At 35.4% G+C, this 27,961-nt stretch overlaps 1 protein-coding gene across 1 annotated transcript in view; it reads right to left on the reverse strand.

Annotated features, from left to right (window-relative positions):
* ZDHHC17 (zinc finger DHHC-type palmitoyltransferase 17) overlaps positions 1–27,961 on the reverse strand; it is an 81,296-nt gene that overhangs the window by 16,029 nt on the left and 37,306 nt on the right. The window contains exons 4-11 of the mRNA XM_071766442.1: positions 25,305–25,382; positions 23,711–23,855; positions 17,416–17,480; positions 15,949–16,111; positions 11,313–11,438; positions 9,916–10,058; positions 7,840–7,940; positions 638–762 (exon numbers count right to left, since the gene is read on the reverse strand). Coding sequence (XP_071622543.1) covers positions 638–762; positions 7,840–7,940; positions 9,916–10,058; positions 11,313–11,438; positions 15,949–16,111; positions 17,416–17,480; positions 23,711–23,855; positions 25,305–25,382 — 946 coding nt within the window. The remainder of the gene's footprint in view (positions 1–637; positions 763–7,839; positions 7,941–9,915; positions 10,059–11,312; positions 11,439–15,948; positions 16,112–17,415; positions 17,481–23,710; positions 23,856–25,304; positions 25,383–27,961) is intronic.

Genomic DNA, 27,961 nt, shown 5'->3' on the forward strand with positions numbered 1-27,961 from the left:
CTGCTGCTTGTATAACTTCCTCATATTCAATGCTTAGTTTGGCTGCTAACAACAATGCATTTTAATTAAAAGAAGTGCTAATAATAGTGTTATAAATTCATAGAAAGACATAATTAAATCATCCTTACTTTCTCTAATATTTGCACCAAAACAAAAACCCCAGAAGGCAAAGGGCTCTGGCTGCTTTTGTTTAGCGTCAAAATATTTGTCAGTCTAATACTTTTAGACTCAATGGTAAGCAAAATTAGAGGTGCTTAAAAGTCTGGAAAGTTTTAATTTAATCAAATTAAGAAACAAAAACTTTCTCATAATGGGTCATTTGTTTCAGTAAGGCATAATTCTGAAGCTTTACATTTTCATTTTCACCCACCCACTTTTTAAACTTCTTACCTTAGCAATTTAACTTGCAATTTTATTTTATTGTTACTCAAAACAACCTAAATGCACCTTAGGACTGGTCAGACTTCAACATACGTTCTGAATGTAAAAAAATAAACGTGGAACACAAGACTTTTCAACATTTTATATTGTTTGTTATACAACAACTTACTGAAATTTCATTAACTGAACAGCAAAATACTCTGACCAACTGGCAGCAGACTGCTGAATAACAATTTGACGTATCTCATAGCTTTACCTTTTTCTTTTGTTCTTCTGTGGCTTTGATGATTCCTGGATCAGATTTCCAGGATTTTCCAAAATTGTAGAAAAGTGCAACACTATTAGCAAGAAATGGAAGATGTATAAAGACAAAACTGAGATGTGTTTTAAGTCAAGGAAGTTTAAAACTAGATTTCCTTTTGAAAATACCCACTGCTGATTCCAAAATAAAAGTGAAATAAATTTAATTGTAACAGATGCCCTTGAGTCTTCTGAAAGTGAAAAAACTCAGTGCTGCTGTAAGAACCAGCTTGGTATTCAGTATTGCTCAAACTTGAAAACTTACTTTTAAAAATACTGGTTTCCATGAGGCATTTCTAAATCACCATTCTAAAGGATGAGTAATGATAGTTAAGTTTTTAAAGCATTTTCCCTTTTAAGTAAATTAAGTTCCATGAAATTTATCTTCTTACAAGTATATCCTGTTTTCATAATAAATGTTTCAGAGCTCTGTTTATACGACAGTCATTTTTTCTGCCTATGTCTTCAATGGCTAAAAATTCCCATTAGATGACAAAAAGCACTTTTTCTACCCATAGAAGGAACTGTGTTGCAGAGACCACTCTTGCATGGCAATCATGTCTCAACACCACTTACCTTCAGGTAAGGTGCTGTCTGAAACCTGGTCCTGTTATAAACTGATACCCATGTTTATAACAATGAAAGTTATTTTTAACACACTAATACATATAATACAAAAACATAGAATTAAGCATTCTCTGGAAGTGTTTATAGTATAAATTACCAAATACAGACAGAAAATAACCATTAGTTTTAAAATATACTTCTGGTGTTGAATGACCTGTCATGTAACATGCCTAGTCTTACAACACTTGACATTTCTTCACATAATTAAAACATTTTTTAGCAATGATGCTGAAAAACCAAATACATCAGACATGTCTGTTCCACAAATGTCAGAAAATTATTTACTATGAAAATCCTATAGAAGACTTGACTAACCTGACTGAAGACACCTGTCTACTGTCAGTCAGAACTTCAAGAAGAAAGCTGTCATGGCAGAACTCTCTACAGCACTATCCAGGCATAAAGGAAAATTATTACTCAGGCACAAATAACTGCACACACAAATTACACAACATTCTGAGTAACTTCAATGAGTATTTCCCTTAACTTCTGTAGCTACTGTAACTCCTACTGTAATGAAAGTTTAATATAGTATGTGCTTGCATTACAAAACACTGCATATAAGAATTTAAAATGCATGACAGTCCGAGTTGAATTAGTATATAACTCATTGGCAATTAAAAAAATTCTGAAATTAATTAAAAAAAAATGGATTTTGGAGTTAGGATATATGCTTAAATATATTCTATTTTCTATGTACAGGTATATTCTATTACGTTTGACTCTGTTCTTGGAAAAAATGTTTCTTGTAGGCATTAATCAGTATTAGGAAAAAAATTAGATAAAACACTGATAAACACATCTACATGGTATAGATAAAAGCAAATATTTAATGAGAAAACCATGTAATTCTATAGAACAAGTATCTCAAATCCTTCTACACTGCTCTTGTGATGTGAAAGAACAATGAAATATGAACACATACAAGTAAGGACTCTTTTTAACTTCTGAAATGCTAAGGAAGTCTCATTGTTCATCCGAAGAGTATCAAACAACTTGCTTTCCTTCTGTTGGGGGAGGAGGAATTGGCTATGAATTTCTAACTAAAAGTTTTGGTAAGTTAAGCTTAAATTTTTATCGTATACCTTGTATAGTAGTATGTTAACATTAGCTCACTAAAAGCTAATTAATCTTTTCTCTAACAAGCTGTTTCTAGCAAATTTATAAAGGGGGAAAAAAGCATCAGCTATGCTCTAACCTAAACACTGAAAGTCCTATTTGATAAATTACAGATTAAACCCTCTGACTTCAATATTTATACAAGCTAATATCATCCTTTTTTCTTCTGACATTACTTGCTGCCAAGAAGGAGCTAGTTCAACTTATTTGAATAGCTAGAGATATTACATAGAATATTACATATTACATAGATTTTCTTTAGAATACTAACGATATTTTTTTTGTGCCACAGAAGTTAAACTGTTTTTTCATTAAAAATACTTTAAACTGGACATCTGTCGCAAACAATAAAGCTACAACTAAAAAAATTAGACAACCCATTCCCAATTACTATACATCATTTCTAGACTGTTTAAGAAGATAAAGGAAAAGAAAATTTATTTTCTATCCATTAAAAGGGTTTCTATAACCTTCAAGTTTTGGAATTTTTTTTTACTGACTAAAAAGATAAACTCAGAAAGACAAAGTCAGCACTGTTTTTCATTAGTATACAAAAAAACTCACTTCTCATAAGTTTTAAGAGAAGCTGGGCAGAAGGGATGAAAAACAACCACACTTTGGTGGAGAAAGGAAAGTTAGAATTATCTTCTCCAGGGTATTTCAGGCATCTGATGTAGATAAATGGTGAAATCCATCTCACCACCTTAAATCACTCAGTATGCCTTCATACACAACAGAAAGGAAAAAATACGTCCAATCTATTAGACAAAATCCATTTTTAACAAAATGAAGCTTCACAAAAGCTCTCTACCTCCATCTTCTGGCTTACAAAAAAATATAATTCACTGCCATTATTAATGCAAAATTATTCCACTTCACCATCAAAAATTAATGTGTATATTTTTAAATTTAGAAATACTATTTAGATACAGAACAGAACTTCTGGGTTCTGCTTTTTTGGGGTCTTGGGTTCCTCTAGAAACATAGCTGGTAGCTTCTTTCTTTCTGCATACAAGGTGCTTTGCAGTTTTCCTGAAGCTAATTTTGGTTATTACAAATAGGGGCTTTTTCTGTTTTTACTGCTAACCTGTACCAACTGGCTTGTTTGGTTTAAAAACACTACACTATTTTAACAGCTTTGTGGAAGCATGAAAATCAAGGATTCTCTTACACAGTTTTTAAAATTATCCCTAGCTGAAAAAATGTGCAGCATTTTCTTTCACCTAAAATCCATTAGTAAAGTATACTTCAAATTAGATCATCAGCACAGTATTAGGCAATTACAAATTACTATAAAAATTATAAATTGAATGATATTATCTCAATTTCAGCACTGCAAGTAGTATGCCATACCGAAAAAGCTTAATTGAAAACTGTATTCTCAGTTACACCAAATGGAAAAAAAATACTGCAAATATTTACAGCAAACCCTGACATCTTAGAAAAACAGAACAGTACAAGAACCTTCTGACATAACAGACACTATTTGTTCAGCTGGCACAGAAAATACTGGGTAGACAGCTGAGATATGAACTCAGTACTCATGCCTTGAACCTTTACAGGACACAACAGAACATTCTACCTATAAATGCTAATGAAAAAGAAATCAGAAATTCTAATATCATAGTATTAAATGTGTATTTAATTTTTTTTCTTTTGTCCTGGTTTGGGTCAGGATCACCGATCATGCCGTACCTGTGGTATTTAGGGTATGTGATATGTGGCTTTGCAGCCAGGATAGAGCTAATTTTCTGTCTTGTAATTTTGGTTTCAGCTAAGTCTCTTGTAAGTAGCTGCACTTGCTGAAACTAACAGTAAGTTTCTCAGACACTGTCTGCTTCTAGGACTGATAACACTCGATGTTCAGAGTTATGGCTAGAGAATGCTATGCAGAACCAAGGCTACTGCACGGTTCTGAGGAACATCTTATGCTCTGGAAAGAGAAAAGAGGCCACATCTGCAACCCTCCTTTAGAGAGGAACAAACAAGATAAATGACCAAAATTGACCAAATAGAGCATTCCATCCATTTACCACTTGGTATAAATTTGAGGGATCACGAGGGTCAAACCCCTTCCTTCACCCTTCCTCTTCTCCCTTCACCTCTGCCCTTCTTCCCCTGTTCCTGTTTGCTTCGGCACCCTGGGAAGATTCCATCCATTCATTTATCTGTGGTCTTGCCTGAATCTGTGTGTTCCTGCCTGTAAATATTATTGGGGGAAGAGGGGGAGGAATATGGTGTCATTTTTCTGTATATACTTAATAACTTTTCCTTTTTTATAATTACTGTTCCATGAAAGCTGTGTAGTTTAGTTTCCAACCCATAAGTCCCTCTCCCTCATTTTCTTTTCTTTCTTTATCAGGGAGGGGAAGGGGATTAACACAGAGCATCTCTCATTCAGTTAACTGCATGCCCAGTGTTAATCTGTGCCATCTTTAAAAATAACACTAAATTAAAATAATGATCTAGTGTTGCAGGTTTTTAGAGGGTATTTTTCCTCTACTTTGCTAACAGTAGAAGATTAGAATACATTAACAGAGCAAAACGTAACTATCTTTTGTTATGGGTAAAATACAGTTAAAGGCAAGCAACGAAACAGCAGTGGGGAAACACAAGACCATAGACTCATATATCCATAAATACACAGAACATAGCTTCCTCATTCCCAGCAAGAAGGGGAATTCTGTTTTAACAAATATATGAGACTTGGAAACTACTGAGAAAAATCCAACAGAATAAAAATTGTTTACAAAAATTCAGTACGCCAGATTAATTGCAACTGAATTTACTTTCAAGATTGGCCTTTCAGAAGACACATCATTAAACCTTAGAATTTATAGCCTTATTTTTCATGTAACGACTCCTAAAGTCAAGAAAACACACTGCTAATCTTTGGTTTTGTTTTTTCTTTATGATACATCGCTTCAACTCCCCTTTTCTGTCTCACTAGGATTAAACCCAGAAGATCAGATGACCTCCCCCACACCATCAACATTATCTACAGGGAAAAAAATCTTGGCAAACACCCGAATATTAAAGTAACACTTGCAGCAATTAAGAACTTCATATAATTTACAACATAAAGTTCCAGTAAGGTAACTCATGATAGCTGTTTAAGGTTAACTTTTTTTCCTAAGTAAAAGATGGTCAGAATTTGTGGAAACTATTGGGACAGGTTTTATCATTTGAATATTAGAGAATAGTACTCTGGTTGCCTGTAAATATTAATATAAAGCTGTAAAAATAACAGAATCCTTTTTCCAACCATGGTGCTGTGCCTCATGCTATAAAAAGAGAGTAAGAATTCAAGTTCTTTTTTCCAGTAAAGCTACAGGGCAACTTTCCAGAATAATAACAAATTTATTTTATTACAGACTTCCAATTAAAAATCACCAATTAAAGGAGGATAGCCTCGAGCACTAAGTCTCTAAAACTGCTTGTCAGAGAACTGTGTCAGCTCTAATGAAAGCAATTACTAACGAAGTTTGTAGACTACTGTTTTTGTGTACAAAAAAGACTGTTGCAAAGGTTTTGAGGCCCCTACCTTAAATTACAGAAGCAGTACAGTATTTTATTGACATTCTGAAATCAGAGTAATTAATTATCACTGGTTACGAGTTCTAGTGGACAATGAACATTATTCTGTGTCAAAAGAACCCTGAACTTCAAGTTACATTTATCAGAATGGCTAACAAAAGGTGAAGCAAGTTGGTACAAATATGAAGGAAGCACAAGCTTCAGGATAAAAACCTCTGAACTGGCCAGCCTTAAGGGGCTGATTTCTACATCAAGACAGAGGCCATCATCAAGTTGTGTTGGCTGTGATGCCACTTCAGTATGGTCAAGGACTTTGAAAGTTGCCCACATTCTTAGACTTGGTTCAAGCTTATGTTTTGTTACCACAGGAAAGTATTTCACAGTAACTCAACATTTGAAACCCAAAACATATAGCAGCATTAACAAACATTAGTTTCTAAAGAAAACCTACAAGGTATGGAGGGCTGAGATTCAGAAGTGAGATGGTGTAATTATTATAAATGCCCCAGAAACTTGTATTTTACTGTTTAGCAAAAGTCAGGTTTTCTTAACAAGAAGAACAGAAAAGCAACTTGAGTCTAGAGGCATGATATATTCAGACAGTTCTACTCCATTACATAAATATTGGAAAAGTACACCTATACTTTTAACTGCTCCTCCTTAAAGTGCTTTTCATATTAATTTTTTCCTTGCTTCCCTCATTCTGTTGTTCCTAATAAAATTGAGTAAAACCAGAAAATTAGACAGAGAGACTGGCAGAAGGATCAGCATTTCTAAGTATTTCAAGACATACTCATGCTAATATTGATAGAAACACCTACTAGATTTTCATTTTCACTGAAAATGAAAATGGAATAGCAGTCACGTTCAGCCAGTCATACGTGAGTGCTATTATTCACAGCAGCAGAACCTTGGCTAACACTGTCAGCATGAAAACAAAGGCAGCATGGAAGCAGTTCTTTCTGTGTTCTCAGCCCAAAAATGTCAGGCTGATTCAGCTAAGGTTGGGGAACATATTAACAAGATGATAAAAGGGTTGCACTGGAACAGTCCTATTTCATGGTAATCCATTTGAGGATGAAAATAAAAACTGGTATCTTGAAAAGTCAAGCTAACATCCATCATAAATTTTAAATTCACTTCAATTCTTTACAATTATAAGAACTATATTAAACAGATAATAAAACATTAAATTTGATTTCTTTCGTTTTCTTGGTTATTGTAATTACAACAAGAAAGTTGTTTAAAAATTTGAATCTATTTCTTTAAGGTGGATAAATGACATTCTTCAGTGAACTCTGACTCTACTTTTACACCTGTGATTATTAAGACTTCAGTCTCAGCTGATAGACAAAAACATAGGAATGGGCATATGCTGAATCTCTGCAATCTTACGTTGTAAGTACAACTTCAGACTCAAAATACCATTAACAAATGTATGTAAAGTTTGTATGAAATGGAATTTACAAAATCTTTAGGAAGTACTAACTAAAAAGCTAAATGCACTAGAAATGATAAACACCACAAAATTAACTGCTGTGTAAAAGCAGCATCTAAAAATGCAGTCAATTACACCTTGTCACCTGCATATTTTACAGAGTTGCTTGAGAAACCGGTAAAGTACGGGAAATTTTGCTGACCACTGAAAACTAATTTTGAGGAAAACATTTTGCTTACTGAAGCAAAGCAATAGTGTGCACATTTTAAAAGCAATAAAATAATTACCACCAATATGAAAGAAATGTTCAATAGAGATAGCCATTTCAATATTTTAATCAGTTCTCTTACTCTTTTATATATAGTGTATACCTAGGTATCATCTCACGCTTGTAACATGAAAATATTTTACTTATTACTGTATGCAGAAAAGGATATCATTCCAAAACCAGAAGAACCACGTCACATACATCCAGAATTTTGTTGCCAAGTATATTCCAAGAGGCAGCGCACTGTGCATGGAATGATCAAAGAATGACCTGTAAAGTGGGGGAAACATCACATGATAAGTTTTGACAAAATGTAAATCCTGTACTACTGCTTCTGAAAAACATTTGCCTCTAAAATATGTATTATATGGGATGTTACAAAATATGACATAAAATTTCTTCAATTTCACCTTCAAAATTCATAAGAAATTTGCATTTTCAAACTGTCCAGATGAAGGATCACAACATAGAGCTATTTAAATAAAATTTATACATTTACTTTTGAAGTGAGTGTCAAGAACTGGACCAGAAAGGTAGAATGAGCAAATACTCATGCTAGAATTGCACTGGTGAAAGAAGTTAGAAACCTGTGACATTCCATGGAGGTTGCAACCTACACTTGAGACTTCAGTGCTAAAAATAATTTAGAAACCCCTATTAAAAAAATAACATGTTATAAAGACTTCAATAAGAAAAAAAAAGCTTAAGAGACCTTGGTGCTATCAGCCTATATATCTACTTGAAAAATTTAAAAGTTTTGAATCTTTTGCATCTTTTACAGTTGACAATAGAAAACAGGAAAAACAACCCAACAGAACAATTATAAAATTTTAAACCCATCAGAATTATTTTTATATTTTTATACTCTTGTATTTTAAAGACTACTCTGAAGTTGAATACAGTTGAGACAAACTAGGTGAATGACTAGGGTTACTCGATATTCAAGAAAAAAATTGCTAAGCATATCAAAACTACTCAACTTCTTGAAATAAAACTTCCATCATCTGCCTAAACATCTTTACAGTGATGCATTTTGTCCTAGTGGTACCCTGAGGGCTACCACAAATGTATGTATTGAGTAGGTTTCCATTACACTCCTTCCCTCCCCTGCAGTTGAGAAAATCCTCTAAGGAAGATGAGCTAAAACAGTAATAAGGGACTATACATTTGGACACAGCAGAAACTCAGCAGTAATCTTTCTTTCAGAAATGTCAGTGCATTTTTGTGTGTGTAAAAGGAGTAGGGAGGTAAATATAAGCTAAGCAGATCAGCTAAAATTCAACAGGGAAAGCAAATAGTACTAGAATAAAAGCAAAAGTTTCATTCAAACCTTAGCTTTGCGAAAAACACTTAGAAAATATTTATACTAAACATTAAGCAAAGGATAAGTTAGACTTCTAATACTGAATACATCAGGAAGGTCAGGAATATAAAACCTGAGAAAACAGATATATTTTCTTTTCCTCTTTAAACAGAAAGGGAGGAGAAACAAGTGGTTCTAGTAACATGAACTCCAATGTCAATAAAGCAGAAGGCTCATAAATATGAAGATACAGTAAGCTCTATACATGCCACACATGCCAATGAAAAACAAAGGATAAATGAAGTAGTCTACAGATCTTGAAAATCAAGTGGCGCATGCCTGCACATATTTATGTGTCCATATGTATACAGGTGCATTTACAGATATTTAATCATAAACACAAAATTCTTTAAGATCAGGAAAAAAAAATTAAAAAATTATTAGAAACAGACTTTTACTTCAGTCACCCCTTTCTGCAACAACAAAAGTTACAAAATCTGATGGACTTAATTCTTATCTTTACATGTCTTTGAGTATTTCAACTCTTAAAATTAGGTTTTAATAGCCCACTTGAAGATACCTATTTTCTATTCCTTTTTTTGTGACTTTAACCTTGATTGCTCTGCAAAATTTGTGTTGATAACTCTTTAGAGACAGATATTTAGCACCCTCCTCTGGATAATGACCAAATTTCTGTTCTGCTGTTGTTCCTATTAACTCAATTCCATGACTATTTAAAAGACACCAGAACATCTAAAGACCTAAGGGCGTACAAGATGCTTCCAAAAATAGTAATGAAAAGCATTCTAACAAAAAAATTCAATGTTATGTTAAAAAAAAAACAACTTGCACAGAATAGAAATTTAATTTATCCAATAAAGGTGTCAGCAAAACACTTCTTGTGTGCACACTAAACAGACAGTGTCCTGGTAAAAGACTTACTTTGAAAGAAACTGCACCATAGCCCAAACGCCACCATACATCAGCCCTTTAATGAGCCAAGAATCAATGTCTAGGTCTGCTATAAACCCAACCAGCCAAATAACTAGGAAAGGAGTTCCCAGCATCACCTTCTGACGGAATTCCTATACAGAAACAAATATCAGTAAGTAACTCAATTTTCAGGAACAGATTGTGTAACAATTTTTTATAACAAACAAGACAGTCACAAAAAACTAAAGGAATTTTCAGGAAACTTGACATAGTGGGAGGAATCTCCATGATTTTTTCTCATTTCCTGTATCTATATATCTCCAGTGAATGTGCAAAAAAAAAAAAAATCTTCCTAAAATTTTATAACAAATCAGTAATTTCATGTATTTTTTTAGCAGAACTGTTGCCTATACACTCTGCTCTTAATACAGAATAGACACAACAGTAGCTTTTTAAAAAGAATTTGTTGAAGTCTATAAAAATATACGGTAATCTCAGGGAACTTTAAAGATTATAGCTAGACTAGTAACTAATACTGAATTGTCTATGAAAAAAGATAGGACCTTTTTGGTCTTATACTATGTGAATTTAATTCCTGATGAAGGCACTGATCTCTTTACAGGTATTCAAAGCACAGTCACATTACTCATATACACACTATGCAATGCAACTATCACTTAATAGTCAAGAATCACTATATTATTGTATTACCACAAGGAAAAGCACAGGCCAGTACTTTACTCATCAAGAGGCAATATGTCTTTAAAGAAGTTGTAACAAATTGTGACAGGATTACTTAATATCCAGCAAAACACTCAGCCTGGTAAGAAAATATTAACTCTACACAAGTTACCAAACTACAGGCAGGCAGACAGTTCTTCATGCTAGAATAGTATGTTACTTTTTATACCCTCATTTCTTGTCTCCCCTTATCTAAAGTATTAAATAATCTGAGAAGAAAGATTCTCTACATTACAGAATTACATATTGTATTATATTATAACACCAAGACTGACTGCTTCTCTCCTTCAACACAAACCACTACGTAATTCAAGAGGAGATCAGAATTCAGGGTATCTAAAATGCTTCTTTCCTTAGATACTTGAGAGTCAGCTTTGGCTATCCCAAACAATACTAGAGCACTTGGCATGTTTCTAACATTTACTTAGCACAAAAAACTAAAGGTAATTCTGCAGAGGTTTAGGGGCTTCTTTCCTTCTGCCTTGAATAACGTTGGTTGTTTTTTTTTTATTTTCGCAAATACTTTTGTCATTAAAAAAAAAAATCTGTTCCTAAAACTGAATTGTGAGGAAGCCACAGTATTGAGCTGCTCACCTTGAACAAACACACCCCCTCAAAGCAACAGCAGCTGTAATATTGATTTACACAAGTGTTATACTACTTACCTTATCAGCTTTTAGTTTTCTCAGAAAGGATGGACTGTCATACCCCTTTGCCTGTCTTGCTTCCTGTAGATGATTGATCATCCAAACATTTTTCCTCTGTTTTGCTAGATCAAGTGGTGATTCTCCCTGCCAGGAGTATAAAAGTGGGAAACAATCAATTTAAAAATAAAATGTATTCAGAGCACTTCTGAAACAGAAGACTGGTAGGTAAAAAAATATATTTATATCAGTTTAAGCAACATTCTGGCATACTTATTGCTCTGCAATTTACTTGACACCAAACATCATTCACTCCTTTTGCTCTTTTTCATTCTCTTATAACTATAAACACGTGGACAAGTAGGATATTTCATATGTGATCCTGACTAAATGTGTGTCCTGATATAGCAATACTTTTTTCCTTTGGCATAATACATCTATGTTTCGCTGTCCTACACACAGTCTACTAGTCTGTAAATACAAGACTGTGCTTCCCCTTCAGCTATTGACAGGCAGCAGAAATCAATCAAGAATAAGAACTTGTGACCCACTGGATCATGGAAACTCTTCCAGTCTAAAGCCTGAAATTCTTCATTAATTCTCTGCCTTTCTGGCAGAGTGAAGTTATTCATACAATGAAACATTTCTACAAGTAATTTTTTCTACAAACTTAATGTTGTTCTATTCATCACAGTTACTGAAGTCCTAGGAAGAAAAATGGAAAGAATAAACTGGTTGCTCATGTCCAGATTATTAAAAAATTCTGATCTTTTATGCTTAGCTTGTGCTTCATGTACTTTGAGTGCTACGCCAGCAATGGTCCATGCTCTCTCTTTCCCTGCTTTCAGAGGGGATTCACAGACAAAGCAAAAGAGAGACAAAGAGGGATACAGGGACTAAAGGTGCCTACAAACTGGTTTGATTTTGTTGTGTTTTAAACATTTAGGAAGAGAGCTAAATGAAAGCTAATATTGACTGGGTCTAAAGTTATAGAGGAGGCAAGAGACAACCAATTGCAGGTACCTCCAGCTTCAGTTTTGCATTTGACTCCTCCTCTCTTCTACTGGAGTTAACTCCCCTCCTAAACAAATCATTCATGGAGGCTTGAAAAATGGTTGAATCCTCCATCGCTCGGCCCCCTCCTAAAAAAAAAGTGAGACAGGTACCAGAAACTGAAATTACCCAGAAAGGGCAATAATTATTTTAGAGAGACAGATTTCAAAGATTAAAAAGTACAGTTAGCTACCTATATCCCACAGAAAGACAATGGGAACTGAGTACTTAACTGTCATTTTTGCCTTTGAAATCTTGCTCCAAATGTCTAAAAGGAGAGTAAATAGCACAGACTACTGATTATGAGGTGAATGTTTTTGCTACTTTTCAGGATCTCAAGACTTCTTCTGCATAAGTTTAATTAGCAAAATCAGTTAAAAAAGAATAACCTTTTGACTTAACTTGCCTTCAAACTTATTTAGCCAGTTGTTTAAGAAACAGATTAAATCAACTCTATCCTCAACAGAAACACCTGAAATCAAATTATGGTGCCTGCTTCATCATAAATTTAATAACACCCTGAACTGCTAATATCTGGAAAATTCCAGAGATGCTGCTGTTTTAATACAACTTTGCATACCCAGACTGTAAAGGTTACCTGTGGAAAAGCAATCCCCTTTGGGAGTTGATCTCCCAAGTAAATCCTGAAGTTTTCTTGGGGTCCAGCTGAGCATCCCTTCCACTAGAGGGCCATGAGACCCTAGGAACTGCCTAGATAAAAAGATTGAGGGAGCTTTAAAGATGTCTTTGACTATGCTTCTTATCATCTGTCCAACTTATCAATTTAACACTGTCCTTGCATTTATCCTTCTATGGATCGCTGACTTGCTTAGATAGGAAAAAAAATATTGGGGAACTTAATCTAGTAACACATTTAGTTTTCCAGCAAGTAATAATACTGCAAATGTATATATTTGAAATGTTTAGACAGAATAATCTAAGAGTCATCCCCATAGGAAAATTTATGTGTAGACTTCCACAGGGAAAACCTACAGATGCAATGCACAATCAAAAAACTACATCTAAAGTCCATTCAGTGATTTATTAACAGATTTAAACAAACAAAGAAAACAAAAAAACACAGATTTCTTCTTCTATAAAAGCTCTCTCAGGTCTCTATCACTTTCTACTAAAAATATAAGCTCCAGCTTATATTTAAATAAAATTTACAGGTTTCTCCCTGGCCTCCAGCGATAAGCTGATTCCCTGTGAAATCCTGTCCTCATCTGCCAGCACCTACTAGTGCAGCAATCTAATCTACTTAAAAAAAAAAACAAGAATATCAACTGAACAACACAAAACACTGCTTTGACTACTGAAAAGCAGCTTCCAAATCCAGCTCTCAAAAAGAAAAAAGAAAGTATCTTACCAACAAAAGTAAAATATTATTTTCTTATGCAGCATAATATAAATAACACGAACAGGACAAACCAACTGCTTGTATCAAGCTATATTTGAGAGTAAGAGTGTTATTGTTCCTATACTTCTTAAACTGTCATGCAAAATAAAACGAGCACCTCACTGAGATTACTGTTTCTCATTCATTTCACACCTGGGCAGCCAGCAGCATGCACCTTGCTAACACAGATTGCTTAGAGCTGATAACAAACTCAAAGCTCACATGTAGTATTTCAGCCACTTTGTAATTTGAAAAAGATTGGCTTTCAACCAACATAAATCTTTAACCTTAGAGGTACTTCATCAGCTACCTGACAAAAGGACTTCACTAGATAGTGCTGCTGAAACCTGGGGCTGCATCAGAAAGGAGCCTTTCAAAATCATTTTCTTTCTGGATAAATATAAACCAGACACTTAACAAGCTGGTTTTGGCTCAAAGTCACAGAAGAAGCACAAATGTGAGGTTCTGTATCCCATAAAAATCAACCAAATTCTTTTATTTCCTCTATGTTTACTAACACCCAAATCAACATCTGCTGAAAAGCCACTGTCAGGATGGCAGAACTGCCACTGCTAGAATGATTTTGTAATCCTCAGAAGATCCTAGAAACCTGGGAAAGCATGCAGGAAACCTAGACTCCACCACAGAAGGCAGGCAGTGGCTAATGGAACCAGGCATATGTCTTTTGGCATGACTAGAAAAATATGATCCAGCAGGTTCAAAACCTATTGTTCTACTGACTGCTGCTGTCTGTCAATAAAGGAGAGACCATGAACTGCTTTCAGGCTACCAGATACTTTTTCATTTAGCCAAACACATTAGTATTTATAATGGATTTCATAAGAGTGCACAAAAGTAGGTAATGTAATGACTAATCACACTAAACAGTCTACCCTGGAAAACAACATATGACACACTGATTTTTTTTCCACAGAACTATCTTAATTTTTTACCATTATTTGGCACAGGATAAAAAAACTTTTCAACAGTAAAAACGAAGTGAGACTAGAATCCTAACTCATCCACACAACTGACCTCACAGACCAGGAATAATTTTTAAATATGCACATCAGCACATGCAAGAGGCTAGCTGATTTCTTTTAAACATGTGAAAAGACAGGTAATTTTTCTAATGAGTTTTCATTCATGACCATCAGTATTTCTGACACTCTACAGTGGATTGGATATAGGTCCTACAGAGCTACCAGCAAAATTTGACTGCACCCTTAAAACCTGTTCCATTCTATTCAAGAAAACAGATGTGTGTAATATATATGTTTATTTAGCATATTTCTATCATTTGTGGCCAAGAAAAACAGGCCTTTGCCACCTTAATCAAAAGGTAAAGCAGTGAAAGGTCAAATCAATTTAATCAAGTATTTATTATTTTATAAATGTATATTTACAGCTGTACTTTCCAGTGCAACCACTCCACCCGTAACACTCATTATGTGAAAAATACAAATATTTGAAGAGAAACCATGTAGAGAATTCTTTTTTCTAAAAGTGAATTCTTCTCTGACAGCACAGAAGACACAGTCTGAGTGGTGAACTGCACCTGATTTGATATATAGCATAGTCTGGAGGTGATGGACAGAACCACATTCAATAGGTGCACCATTTACTGCTGGAGAAGCTCTCACAGACTCCAAGGCTGTGGCAAAAATTTTAACAGCTGCTTGTTTCATCTACCATATGCTAAGGATGGGCTCTGTTAATGATGAAGCTAGATTCAACACTAAGAGGTTCTGGCATTCAGGCAACTTAAAGTTCTAATGCAAAAAAGAGCCCATTTTCTTATTTTATTCCTACTGGTATCTTTAAATCTTCAGCTTCCTTACTGCCATTGGGAGATACATTAGAGCATGTGTCCTCATATCTCACTCCAACAGTCACCCCAGAACTTCACTAGAACACAGACAGATTTTCAAATACATCCAAATGCATAGGTCTTCATGCATGCAGTCTAATTGCACACCTCACTTATATATTTGCATGTAACTATGGGTAAATTATTTAGATGAGTACTTGTGACAGTGCAGGTTTAGTGGCTATGCATCACTGTCATGAAAAAACAATACCCAAAATAAACATTAATGGCAGGGATTTTACTTCATCTTCATGATCCCACCATACCCACAATTATCACTGGCTCTGTTATTTCTGCCACAAAGCACTTACAATAAAAACAGACCATGTGTTTACCTTTATATTTTGAGCATCAACATTAGCTCCAGCTTCTAATAGAAGACTAATAACTGTAGTATTTCCTGCTAGCACAGCCCAATGCAATGCTGTGTTTTTATGATATTTGTCTCCAAGATTAACAGAAACATTAAAAGTAAGTAGTAATCGCGTTGGATCCACACTAGAAAAGAAAAATCTTGTTAGATTTTCAGAAGATGAACTCAAATATATACTGACTTACTGTTAATGAGTTCAGTTTCTATGAAGAACATCAATCAGGTACACTACGTAATTGGAAAGTGGTATTTTTTGCTGATGATTATGAATGGCTGAAATTCCCCCCCCCACCAACAAGCAACCATAATTATATTGAATTTTGAAGGACCTCAGTAAGACAGCTTGTTCTGGGATATGATGAACACATTGTTGTACAATTCTGCTTTCATGTCTAACAAAACTTAACAGTATTAACAGATTTATAAAAGCATGATCATGATTATATACTTGGCAAATAACAAAGTTCAAAACATGTTGTATTTCCACTTCACATTCCAGAGGATGAAAATTAAATACATTATAATGTTGGTAATGGCATGTATTTGTAAAAGCTAGCCTATCCTCACTGCAGCAATCAATAGAGATAGGCTCTTCAGAGCAGGAATCTCAGACAAATTCACTCTTTGAAGAACTGTTATTTTAAACCAACTTTTTCTAATCGTGTTCACAGAAAGGTTTACTTCTCAAGTGAAGAGTTCATATTGGTGACTACTGCTGCATAACATCCTCTCTCTTGTGTAGTCACTGTACTGGTTTTGGCTGGGACCAAATTACTCTTCTCCATAGCAGTTCCTAGACTGTGCTGTGTTTCAGACTGGGGCCCCCAGCAGTGCTGACAAAACAGGCACAGTTCTGGCTGTTGCTGAGCAGTGCATACACAGAGCCAAGGCCCTTTCTGTTTCTCACACCACCCCACAAGCAAGCAAGCTGGGATCCACAAGAAATTGAGAGAGGACACAGCTGGGATAGCTGACCCCAAGTGACCAGAGATATTCCACACCGTATGGCATCATGCTCAGCAACAAAAGCTGGGAGAACAAAGAAGGAAGAGAAGAAGTTCAGAGTAACCACTGTATGTGATGGAGCCCTGCTGTCCTGGAAATGCCTCAACATCTGCCTGATGATGGCAAACAGTGAATGAATTCCTTATTTTGCTTTGGTTGGGAACACAGTACTCTCAAGCCATGAGTTTTCTTATTTTTTTTCTGATTCTGCTTCCTATCCTGCTGGGCATGAGTGGCTGCATGGGGCTGAGTTGCCAGCTGGTGTTAACTCACAATTTTAAATTAAGATAGACAGAAGTGGCAATTGTGAAAAGAACACTGAGTAGTTAAAACAAACAAAGCTTTCAAAAAAAGAAAAAAGTCACTACATTATGCCACTTAGTTAACATCAAGAGAAAGTCAAAACTGTAGTGATATACATTACCTATGTGTCCTGTAAGCTGCCCACATTAAAGGTGTCATTCCATTTTGATCCATCATATCTACATCCTAAAAAAGAAAAATTAAAAAAAAAAGTTCTTGAGATAAGTAAGCGTATGCAAGATCCAGTAGATACAAGGTTTGCAAATAGAAGCAGTATATTAAGACCAACCAACTGAACTATAGAAAATCTGGCAAGATTCTACTATATAATAAAATAGCATTTTCAAAATTAAACCAGACCTGAGTACCACCATTGCAAAAATATAACCATTCCAATCTATTTTGAAACTAAGGAACAGTAATACTATGTAAGACTAGTCATTTCTGTGTTACTATTAAGCTTCAACATAAGATATATAGATGGTGTACCACTGCATGCAAAAGCAAGTGAAAACTAAATATTGAACCAATATTTAGTAAAATACTTAATAAACTACAATGAATACCACAGCTTGAGTCTCACATCCTACTGAATGCTAGCTCCATCTATTTTTCCACATGCAAAGCAATTTTTCTTTGTTCACTCAGTTCCAAAGATAGGTAAATATCTGCATATTAAGTTTGGGGTCCCTCACTAAAAGAAGAACATGGAAATGGTGGAACAAGTTCAGAGAAAGGCAATGAAGCTGGTGAAGGGTCTGGAGAACAAGTCTTATGAGAAATGGCTGAGGGAACTGGGGCTGTTTAGCCTGCAGAAAAGGAGGCTGAGAAAAAACCTTATGATTCTACAACTATCAGAAAGGAGACTGTAGGGAGGTAGGTGTTGGCCTCTTCCCACAAGTTACCATCAATAGGACAAAAGGAAACAGCTTCAAGTTGCACTAAGGAAGGTTAGGTAAGATATTAGGAAAAATTTTTACTGAAAGGGTTGTCAGGCAGTGGAACAGGCTCCCTAGAGAAGTGGTGAAGTCACCACCCCTGGAGGTATTTAAAAGATACATAGATGTGGTGCTCAGGGACATGGTTTAGTGGTTGCCTTGGCAGTATGCAAGGTTAATGGTAGGACCTGACAATCTCAAAAGGTCTTTTCCAGCCAAAACAATTTTATGATTCTATGGAAAGCCATTAATAAAAACAACCTACCCAGAAATAAAATTTATCTATAATCAAATGGTGACTAAACTGCTGGTTAAAAATAATAATAATAAAATTACTACATTTAATAGAACATCACCACCGAATGACAAAACAGCACTATCCAGCCAATTCTTAGTCCAACAGAAAAGTTCTGATACCCACACAGCATTTTTTTCTGACAGATTCCTGCCTCACTAACATGGGATCTGTTATTTCCAAAATACGCTGAGGCAGATTAGATTCTCACTTAAGCAAGTTCCACAGACCACCACTAACAAAATTACTAGAAGCTAACTTAATGCAAGACCTGAACATTCCTTCCCAGAGGTAATAAGAGTTACATCCTTATTTCCTATGCTACTCCCATCAATCTTTACTTGGAGAATTAGGTTGAAAGTGTTCCAATTCTTTTGCTACAGAAACTACTGACAGAAAGCCAGGAAAGGGATGATGTTTCTATCTCTCAACCCCAGAACCTGCTTTCCCACTCTCCTGCAGTCTGCCAAACATCCGACACCCTGGGGACCCTGCTTATGGTGCTGAGCTTGAGCCATGTGAAGTTTTCCAGAAAATCCAATTTAGTTCTTCCAAATAATTGCTTTTAAAACATCCCTAGCCTTCAGATAATTACATACTCTATTGCTTAATAAAACAGAAATTTAAAAAGCAGCTGATGGAAGGAGAACCATTACTTTGTTTTATTGTTTGTTCAGAAAAGAATTACATGCATTGAGATCAGGATCCAAGTCTGTTTGACTACAGTATTCATATAAATAAGATCCTTTTGAGCCTACTAGGACTGCACAACCCCAGGCACTCTCTTTTAACCTCTTGTTGAGGTTGAGAGGGAAATTAGAATGGCAACCTAACCTTAAATTCATGCAATCTTGAGAATGATGACTTTAATTTACAGGTCACACTGCATGAACATCATATTTTGAAGATTGTAGAAATTACTGTAACGTGAACTATCACACTATCTTTAGATTTCATACAGAAAAGCAATTCTTCTTGACGGCAGGGATCTGATTGCCTGCACATAATTAATACAATTCCTTCACTGATTCCATCTGACAAATCAAAATTACACTTTGCGCACTAGGTGACAGTCAGCTGAAAAAAAAAAATTTAAAAAATAGTCATGAGTTCCAAATTAATCAATGCACATAAATGACCTAGACAGGCTACTGCTACCACTCATATTAAGCCACAATGTGGGCTGAGGCATACCCCTTTTTAAAGGAACATTAACAAGAGGCAAAGCAAGTAAGATTGCTTTCAAACTGTTGTACAGATGTAACCAAGATAATATAATTGTGGATAGCAGACTCATGCTCTAAGAAACCTCATCAGAAATTCTTTGGTACTTTACAAAACTGTTAACATAACCAAACAAGTGGGACATTTAGAAACAAAGCTCTGTAGCTGAATTTTGTCAAAGAGCTGAGGCAAGAAAATAAACGTTCAGCAACAGGTACATATTAAGAGATTGAAAGTGACTTGTTTTTTCAAACAACAAAAGCTCTGCTCTGAATATTCTAGTCCACCACATAGTTGGTGTGTGCCAACAGGCATTTAAGCATTACTTTCTTTTTTAACTCAGTGACAGGTCAATCTGATAATGCTCATGGAAGGGTAGACCTATGCTGTTAGGACACAGCAATGCTACGACCAAAGATCTAAAGACTAAGTGATGCAACAATCAAACACTGCACATAATACTGCCTTCTGTATGTACTTCAAGAGTGTAGACTGTGGACCACAAGTGGCACATTTTTCACTTGTTTCTGAAAGAGAACAACTATGCAAAGTTGCATATACAAAGATAATCAGACTTAATTCTACGACACTAATAAAAGATTCCACTAAAAACATAGGGGAGAGAGAGCTTCCTGCACAAAGCAGCAACTATTATGCTGCTTAACACAACTTTCTGAAAGCAATATAGCTGAGATGGTAAGATGCTGAATAGCAGCTAGAGACCAGAGCAGTATTTAGGCTTACAGGGACATTTAATAAGCAGGTGTCAAACCAGTACTGGGATACATTACAACCTTTTCAAAAAGGTGCCCAAAAAACACTGAGAGACACCACTCAAAAGTGCAAGAAATTGCACAGAAAGGGGACAGGAATCTGATGCTCTTTAAAACCGTTACTGGTTATTTCACAAAACATGGGCCTCCATAGAAAGACCCATCATGTCCTTGTTCAGAAACCTTTTCTCCATGAGAAAAAGATCTCTGTCACATGGATTGTTGTCTAGAGAAAGGGAAATAGTTTTCAACACTACCGATGACATACTAAGAAGCATATTGTATAGAACATTTATATAGCATATAGAAGAATACTTATCAGGAAGCGAGATATAAGGTTGAAAACATTTCCTAATTTAGGAAAGACATGCCAGGTATTCACTAGAACCAGAGGTTTTGTAAGATTCTTGTGGAAGGAGCAGTGCAGACCACCAGGCAGCTCATCAAACTAGGTAATGCACAGAACTGAACATATGCACAAGTCTCTCACATATGTCACAGGATGAGAACACACTACAGAATCATAGAATGGTTTGGCTTTGAAAGCACCTTAAAGATCATCTAGTTGCAAACCCCCTGCATGGGCAGGGGCACCTTCCACTAGACCAGGTTGCTCAAGGACCCATCCAACCTGCCCTTGAACATTACCAAGGAGGGGGCAGCCACAACTTCTTTGGGCAACTTGCTCCAGCATCTCACCACCCTCAAATTAAAGAATTTCTTCCTAATCTCTAACCTGAATCTCCCTTCTTCAAGTTTGAAACCATTTCCCCTTGTTCTCTCACTACACACTTATGTATAAAGCCCTACCCCAGCTTTCTTGTAGGCTCCTTTCAAATATTGGAAGGTTGCTATAAGGTCACCTCTGAGTCTCCTTTTTTCCAGGCTGAACAACCCCATCTTCTTTAGCCTGTCTTCACCAGTGCTCCAGCCCTCTGATTATTTTAGTGTCTCTACTTTAGACATGGTCCAGGAGCTCCATGTCCTTCTTATGTTAAGGAATCCAGAGCTGGACACAGCACTCCAGGTGGGGTCTCACAAGATCGGAACAGATGGGGGGAGAATCACCTCCCTCCACCAGCTGTCTGTGCTCCTTTTGATGCAGCCCACAACACCATTGGCTTTCTGGGCTGGAAGCACACACTGATGGCTCATCTGACACACCATATATATGTATTTTAACTTATTTGGGGGTGACATGCTTGCATATGCTAGGCTTTGATGTGCCTTTGACATTTTAAGCAGTGTAAGCGCAGTGTCAGTAGTCAAGTAGTACGAGCATCAATTCAGAATATTTTTAAGTGCCTTCAAGTTCTTTTCAGTTTTTTTCAGTTTTTTTCTTCCTGCATTTTTAAAAAATAATGATTTTAGCTAAACTTGAGTTTCAAGCAGTTCAAGCTTCCAAATGCAAATCAAATCATGGCATCAAAAAGGAAGTGAAAAAACAAAACAAAACAAAAATAAACAAAAAAACCCCCACAGTGTGGGGGCATAAATGATCTCATACATACTTGTTAAAATAAAAGTAAAATCATGTGTTCCCAATAACTTCTACAGAAACCATGTAGTTTCTGTAGCTGAATGTAGTACAGCTAGAGAACTCTGAGCTTATGGATTATTACAATGCTCCTGTTCTTATTACACTTTAAACATATCTTAAACATACAGATCAATACATAATTTTAAAGTTGAACTTTCTGAAGTGCTTAAAAAAATTACTGTTAAAAATAATTCAAACTTACAGCATGGAAAGGATACCAAAATCATATTTGGTACCATTTAGAAAAATTAGTAAGAATCATCCCTTTTAAGAAGATTGATAAGGAGAGCAGTTTCCATGATAAGAGGGTCTGAATTTTAAAGCAAGTTCAATGCATTTCTGCACATATATATGTAAAGACACACTGCTTCCTCTGGACTGAAGTATTATATGCTCAGATTAAAAAGGACAGTCTATATATAAACACGAGGACAAACATTTATAGGGAGATTTCATAACCACAGTAGAATATTTTAAAGGCTATTAAATTTCATTAATGCCACACTTTAAACAAATTTGCACTTATACAATATCTGCAAGATTTTCTTGGTAACAGAACACCCACATACAAGTCTACATAACTTGTAAACAAAATACAAAACTTCTTCCTGATGAAAAAAATTTCTCTTCCATCATAATCTTTTACAAAATAGTGATTACCTATGATCAGTCTTTTCTTGGGCCTACCTTACTATTATACACTAAATATTGTTTTACTAAACAGTTCTCAGATACAAACTGAATACAGCATGGAGCAGTAGTATATTTTTAACATATATAGGCACGAATAATTTTCTGCTGCAAAATTTTGTATATTTTACACAGACCAAGCTCACTGATTTCACAATCATTCTACCTGACTCACTGGATTGTATCTCACTTGTTATTTAAAAAATAACCAGTATACTAAAATGTGAACAGCATTATCAAAACAATAAAACAACAGGAGGGCTTTGACTTTTCTGTATAGTTTACGAAGTAAATCCAATTTGTGTTTCAGGACCGTATCTTTTGAGTTAGGAAATCTATAGATTATAAAGCAGGGTCAGTACCAGTGAGGTGAACATGGGTTTGAACATACAGAATGAAGGATGGGAGACAACAGCAATGACTACAAATGATATATATACACTTTACAGATCTAGAAGATGTAATAATCTAACAAGAAGTTTTTGAGTTCTTTTGGACTTTTATTTACATGTGCATGCAATTAGCAACAGCAACAATTAAAAACTGTGGACTGAGGTGCAGGAAAAGAGATGACTTAGGACAACTGTTTGTCATTAAATTCTTTTCCCACATATAACCTGATAGTTCTGTGAAGAATTCCAAAATATTTGCCACCGTAGTCACTGTTAGATTTTGAAGATCAAATTCATTAGAAATAAAGAATGACAAAATAATAACTGCTAGAATTTCTATACACTAAACTAGGCAGAGGTAAGAATTAAGACAAAGCACTCAGACTACTTTTAGAGGAAGTCAAAGTACATCCGTACTGTGGTCTGCAATGAAATACATGATTATTTTTATGCTTAGCCAGGCAAATATTTTGTATTCCCTGAATGATAGGTATAGGTTTCAGTTGTTTTCCTGCTCTAATTTTCAGTAGAATATATTTAAACATGATGTTGCTTATAATTTACCTGTCCCTTTGCTATCAGGTAAGCGACAATTGAAGTATGTCCAAACTGGGCAGCCAAATGAATACAGCTACATCCTTCTCCATCAATTAGTGATGGATCTGCCCCGTATTTCATCAGCTGAACAACCATGGATAAGTGACCCTGTCTAAATGTAACAAAACACAAAAATTAAACAATTGTTTTCAGATACGTTCTGAAATATATTATATATATTCAGAAATATATTCAGAAAACCTTTTAGAATTTAAATATTTGAGTACAACAAATATGTCTAATAGTTACACTACGGAGCTCTCACACCTTGACCAATACCTCGAAAACAGCAATTGTCACAATCTGATTCTGCAGCTAAGCAAACTCATTCATATCAGAAAATCCTATGCAGCCAATGCATTCATTATATGCTCCAACATGCTGTATAGCAAAAAAACAGTCAACAAAAAATCCATTATTAGTTTAGAAACCTAGTCTACAGTGACTTCCTTCCAGCCTACATATGAAACCTGCTATTTTAGCAGATGCCAAACTGTCTACATACTCTCACTTTTTGTGGAGCATATAGTTTATCTTTCTACTATTAAAAACAGTAGTGAAATAAATATAAGAAAAAAAAAAAAAAAAAAAGGAAAACTGAAGGCCTATACTTCCTCTACACTACATCAAAAGCTTATGCAGCTTTTTGGCATAACAAGAATGGGCATATCCTTCTTGTAGATGTCAGTACATAATTTCTGACATGAGCAAAATTTTGTAGCAACTGTTTTCAATCTGTCAAAAGTAGCTTTGAACAATGCATCACAGAAGAGATCACAGCTATGAATGCCAGGAAATTTAATGAAGCTTTTGTGTTGTTAACACAAGACTTTAAAGAGTGTGATCTGTGACAAAAAAATACATATGCTAAAATCTTTAATCGAGGCTAATAAGCAAGTCCGCATCTTTAGTAAATTAATCATTTCAATACATTAAATGTTATAAAAGCTAATTTTCTATATCTCCTTCTATATCTAATATCTAATCTATAATATCTTCTATATATAATAGCTAATTTTCTATAACTCCTTCTAACATGGACAGTATTCCTTCTCTGCCTATTTCTATGTGGCTGTTTGAAGGAGCAGTTAAAACTCAAAGGTTATTCTGAATTTTCCTAGCAATCCATAATTCTCAGACCATCTTCTACATCATAAATCTGATTTTAAGCCCATCTTTAAAAATATCCCAAATAGAACAATGCAAGGACAATGTCACACAAAATCATTCCAAGACCTATCTGCACAAGTGTTGCTGAACTACAGAAGGCTGAAAAAAATAAGGTTTCCAAAGCAAGAGTAAATCAAAGTGACTATATAATCTAATTTTACTTTACTCCTTTTCCCACCATAGCAGTCATCTTCACATCAGAAAATGGGAAGACAAGAACTGAACTATAAGCAGAAAGCTCCTGTAGCTTAAACATACCACATTCAGTCTGCCCAGTTATCAATAACTGAATTATTTCTTCTACAAAACATTCCCATAAATCACAGGAATTTCATAAGTCAATCCAAGTCAAGCAAAAACACAGAATAAAATTTCAGAAGACTTTTCCCACCTTGTTGCCCAGTGAAGTGGGGTAGAATTTAAATCTCCTCCAAGCTGATCAACAATAGCACCTTTAGATATATAGTATCTGGAATTACAGAAATAGTCAACATTATTGCTTGTCTTGGTTAAATATAAGGGACACAAAAAAAGAGTGTTGCATGTTATGCAGAACAGGCAGATACAGACCAGATGACCAGACCCTTTCCTTGCCTCCTTGTGTTTAGAGGTCACCGATATGCATTCAATTTTTTGCCCTTTTTACATGGTTGGGAGAGCAGAGATGCTTCCTACTGTGTTTTAAACATGCTGCTATTTCTTAATTTCATTCTAAGGTAAATTAGAATAGTTCCTATATAGTAGTACAAACTGTGGTACCACAGAAGTATTGAATAAAATTTGTTCTTCTAAAATATTTTGTATCACAAAGGCTTCTGAACAAATGCCAAAACAACATGCTGATAGAAGACTAGCATATTTAGGGAACTGGCCTAAATGGCACAATTATATACAATTCAACTTATGGCATGTACAATCAGTGAAATGGCCCTGTTGAAATTGTTCCAAGAGCTCATGCTTAAGTTACACATTTAGCCAAGAACTAAGATTTTTACATACTTCTCAATTGTTATTACCCAAAAGACAAAAACAGCTGAGTATTTAAAAAACACTTCTTAACAACAGGCTAGAAATTATTTTTCCCTCAAGAACATTTATAAAAAGATGAGCTACCTGTAGGAACAAAATAATTCATAGTAATTTATACTGTTTCTGTGAACTATTTTCCTTGTTGTTTTATATGGGATACATTGGGATACATGGGATACATTGGCATTATCACTTTTCCTTTGTAAAAGAAAATGCACATCTTACAAAGACTTTAATATCTTTAAAAAACAGGCCTTCCCAGGCAGCTTCTACTTCTTCATCCACTACTATATAAGCCAATGGGGGAAAAAAAAGGTATTACTAACAGAAATAATCTACTGTAGATTCCTAAGTGCTTGCATGCTTTAAGTACCTGCACCTGCAGACTTTTCATTTTCAAAATACCTGCCTGGTATAAATGAATGCTGCTCTCCTGCCCACACAAACTGTCCTTCAAATCCTCAGCATTATATTTCTGGTACCTCAATTTCCTTTAAATGTTCCAAGACATGGCAAGAACAAGGGCAACAAACAGAGCAATTAGAAAAACATTAAGTAAATAGCTTCTTTTTCTTATTGATTATTGATTCAGAGAGTGAAACTTCAAAAACAGCTCAAAAGTTATCATTAGGAACAGAAATTGGAAAATACATTAGCTATATATGTCCAGAGTAAACACATTTAAAGGAAAAGTCCTTTTATACAGTTGCTTTAGAGCCATCAGATACAATGAAGTATTTCAGGAGGCTCCAGTTTTTGTATGACTCTGCTGGTCTACAACAGCAAAGGAATAAAATCACAGTGTAGCTCTGCTGAAGTGAAGTTTCTGGACTTCTCAATGAGAACAATCAAAATTTTTGTGAAAGGCTTGGTAGATGAAAAGACAAGACATGTAAAGGGAGAATGTAGTTTTGTTATTGTGAAGCCAAGTATCAGCCACCAAAGATCAAATCCGAAAAAGATACTAAGAAGCTATTTAGTCCCCTTTGGAAAGGGGTTCCCAAAGAAATCCTGCCTATAGAAAAGAGAGCACAGAGAAATTCACAGTCAAAGCTTGGATCCATCTTGCTGATGTGATAGTCACTTGAGGGAGGTGAACACTAAACAGACTATCTTAAGTCAAACACTGGTCCCTGCAGAAACACAGAATATATTCAGATTCTACTAAGCAGCAGCACTGCTTACTGGATAGTACATTTTATTTAGAAGGAAGAATTTGCAGTTTGACAACTGGGAAAAAAACAGGCAGCAATCTCCTGCCAGATGGCAGACTGAAATAACTGTTTGTTTCCTTAAGGCTGGTGAGAGTTTGCTGCAAAACCAGACTGAGAACTTAATCTTCTTGTCTAGGTAAATTTTGCATAAGGAATTTTGAGCTTTATGACAGTGTCATAGAATCATGGAATGGTTTCGGTTGAAAAGGACCTTAAAGATCATCTAATTCCAACCTCCCTGCAGAAGCACCTTCCACTAAACCAGGTTACTTCAAGCCCCATCCAACCTGGCCTTGGAACACTTCCAGGCACTGGGCACCCACAACTGCTCTGGTAACCTGTTTCTGGTAACCTGTTTCCATGTCTCAGCACCCTCACAGTGAAGAATTTCATCCTCATGTCTAACCCATATCTATTCTCTTCCAGTTTAAAGCCATTATCCCTTGTTCTGTCACTATGTGGCCTTCTAAAAAGTCCCTCTCCAGATTTCCTGCAGGCCTTCTTCAGGTACTGGAAGGCTGCTATAAGGTCCCCCCAGAGCCTGAAGAAAAGATGCTCTGGATGATTCTGCTCTCAGTGAGTATCTAAGCTACCAGGCTAGAAGATTCCAGCTATGCAGGTCCTGTTTGAGGAATCTGCTTCTTCAAAGCAAGGAGATCTGGTAAGATGTCACTTCAATAAGAAAATACTTGTACTGATTTCCACATTTGGATCACCAAGTCTTTGCCAGGCATTTGGAAACTGCCTAACCTTGCATTCAGTGCTTGTGTAAGTTCATGCAGTCATTGTTGCTAGAAGGAGGAAA

Source organism: Heliangelus exortis, chromosome 1 (assembly GCF_036169615.1).
Source record: "Heliangelus exortis chromosome 1, bHelExo1.hap1, whole genome shotgun sequence".
NCBI classification, from domain to species: Eukaryota; Metazoa; Chordata; class Aves; order Apodiformes; family Trochilidae; genus Heliangelus; species Heliangelus exortis.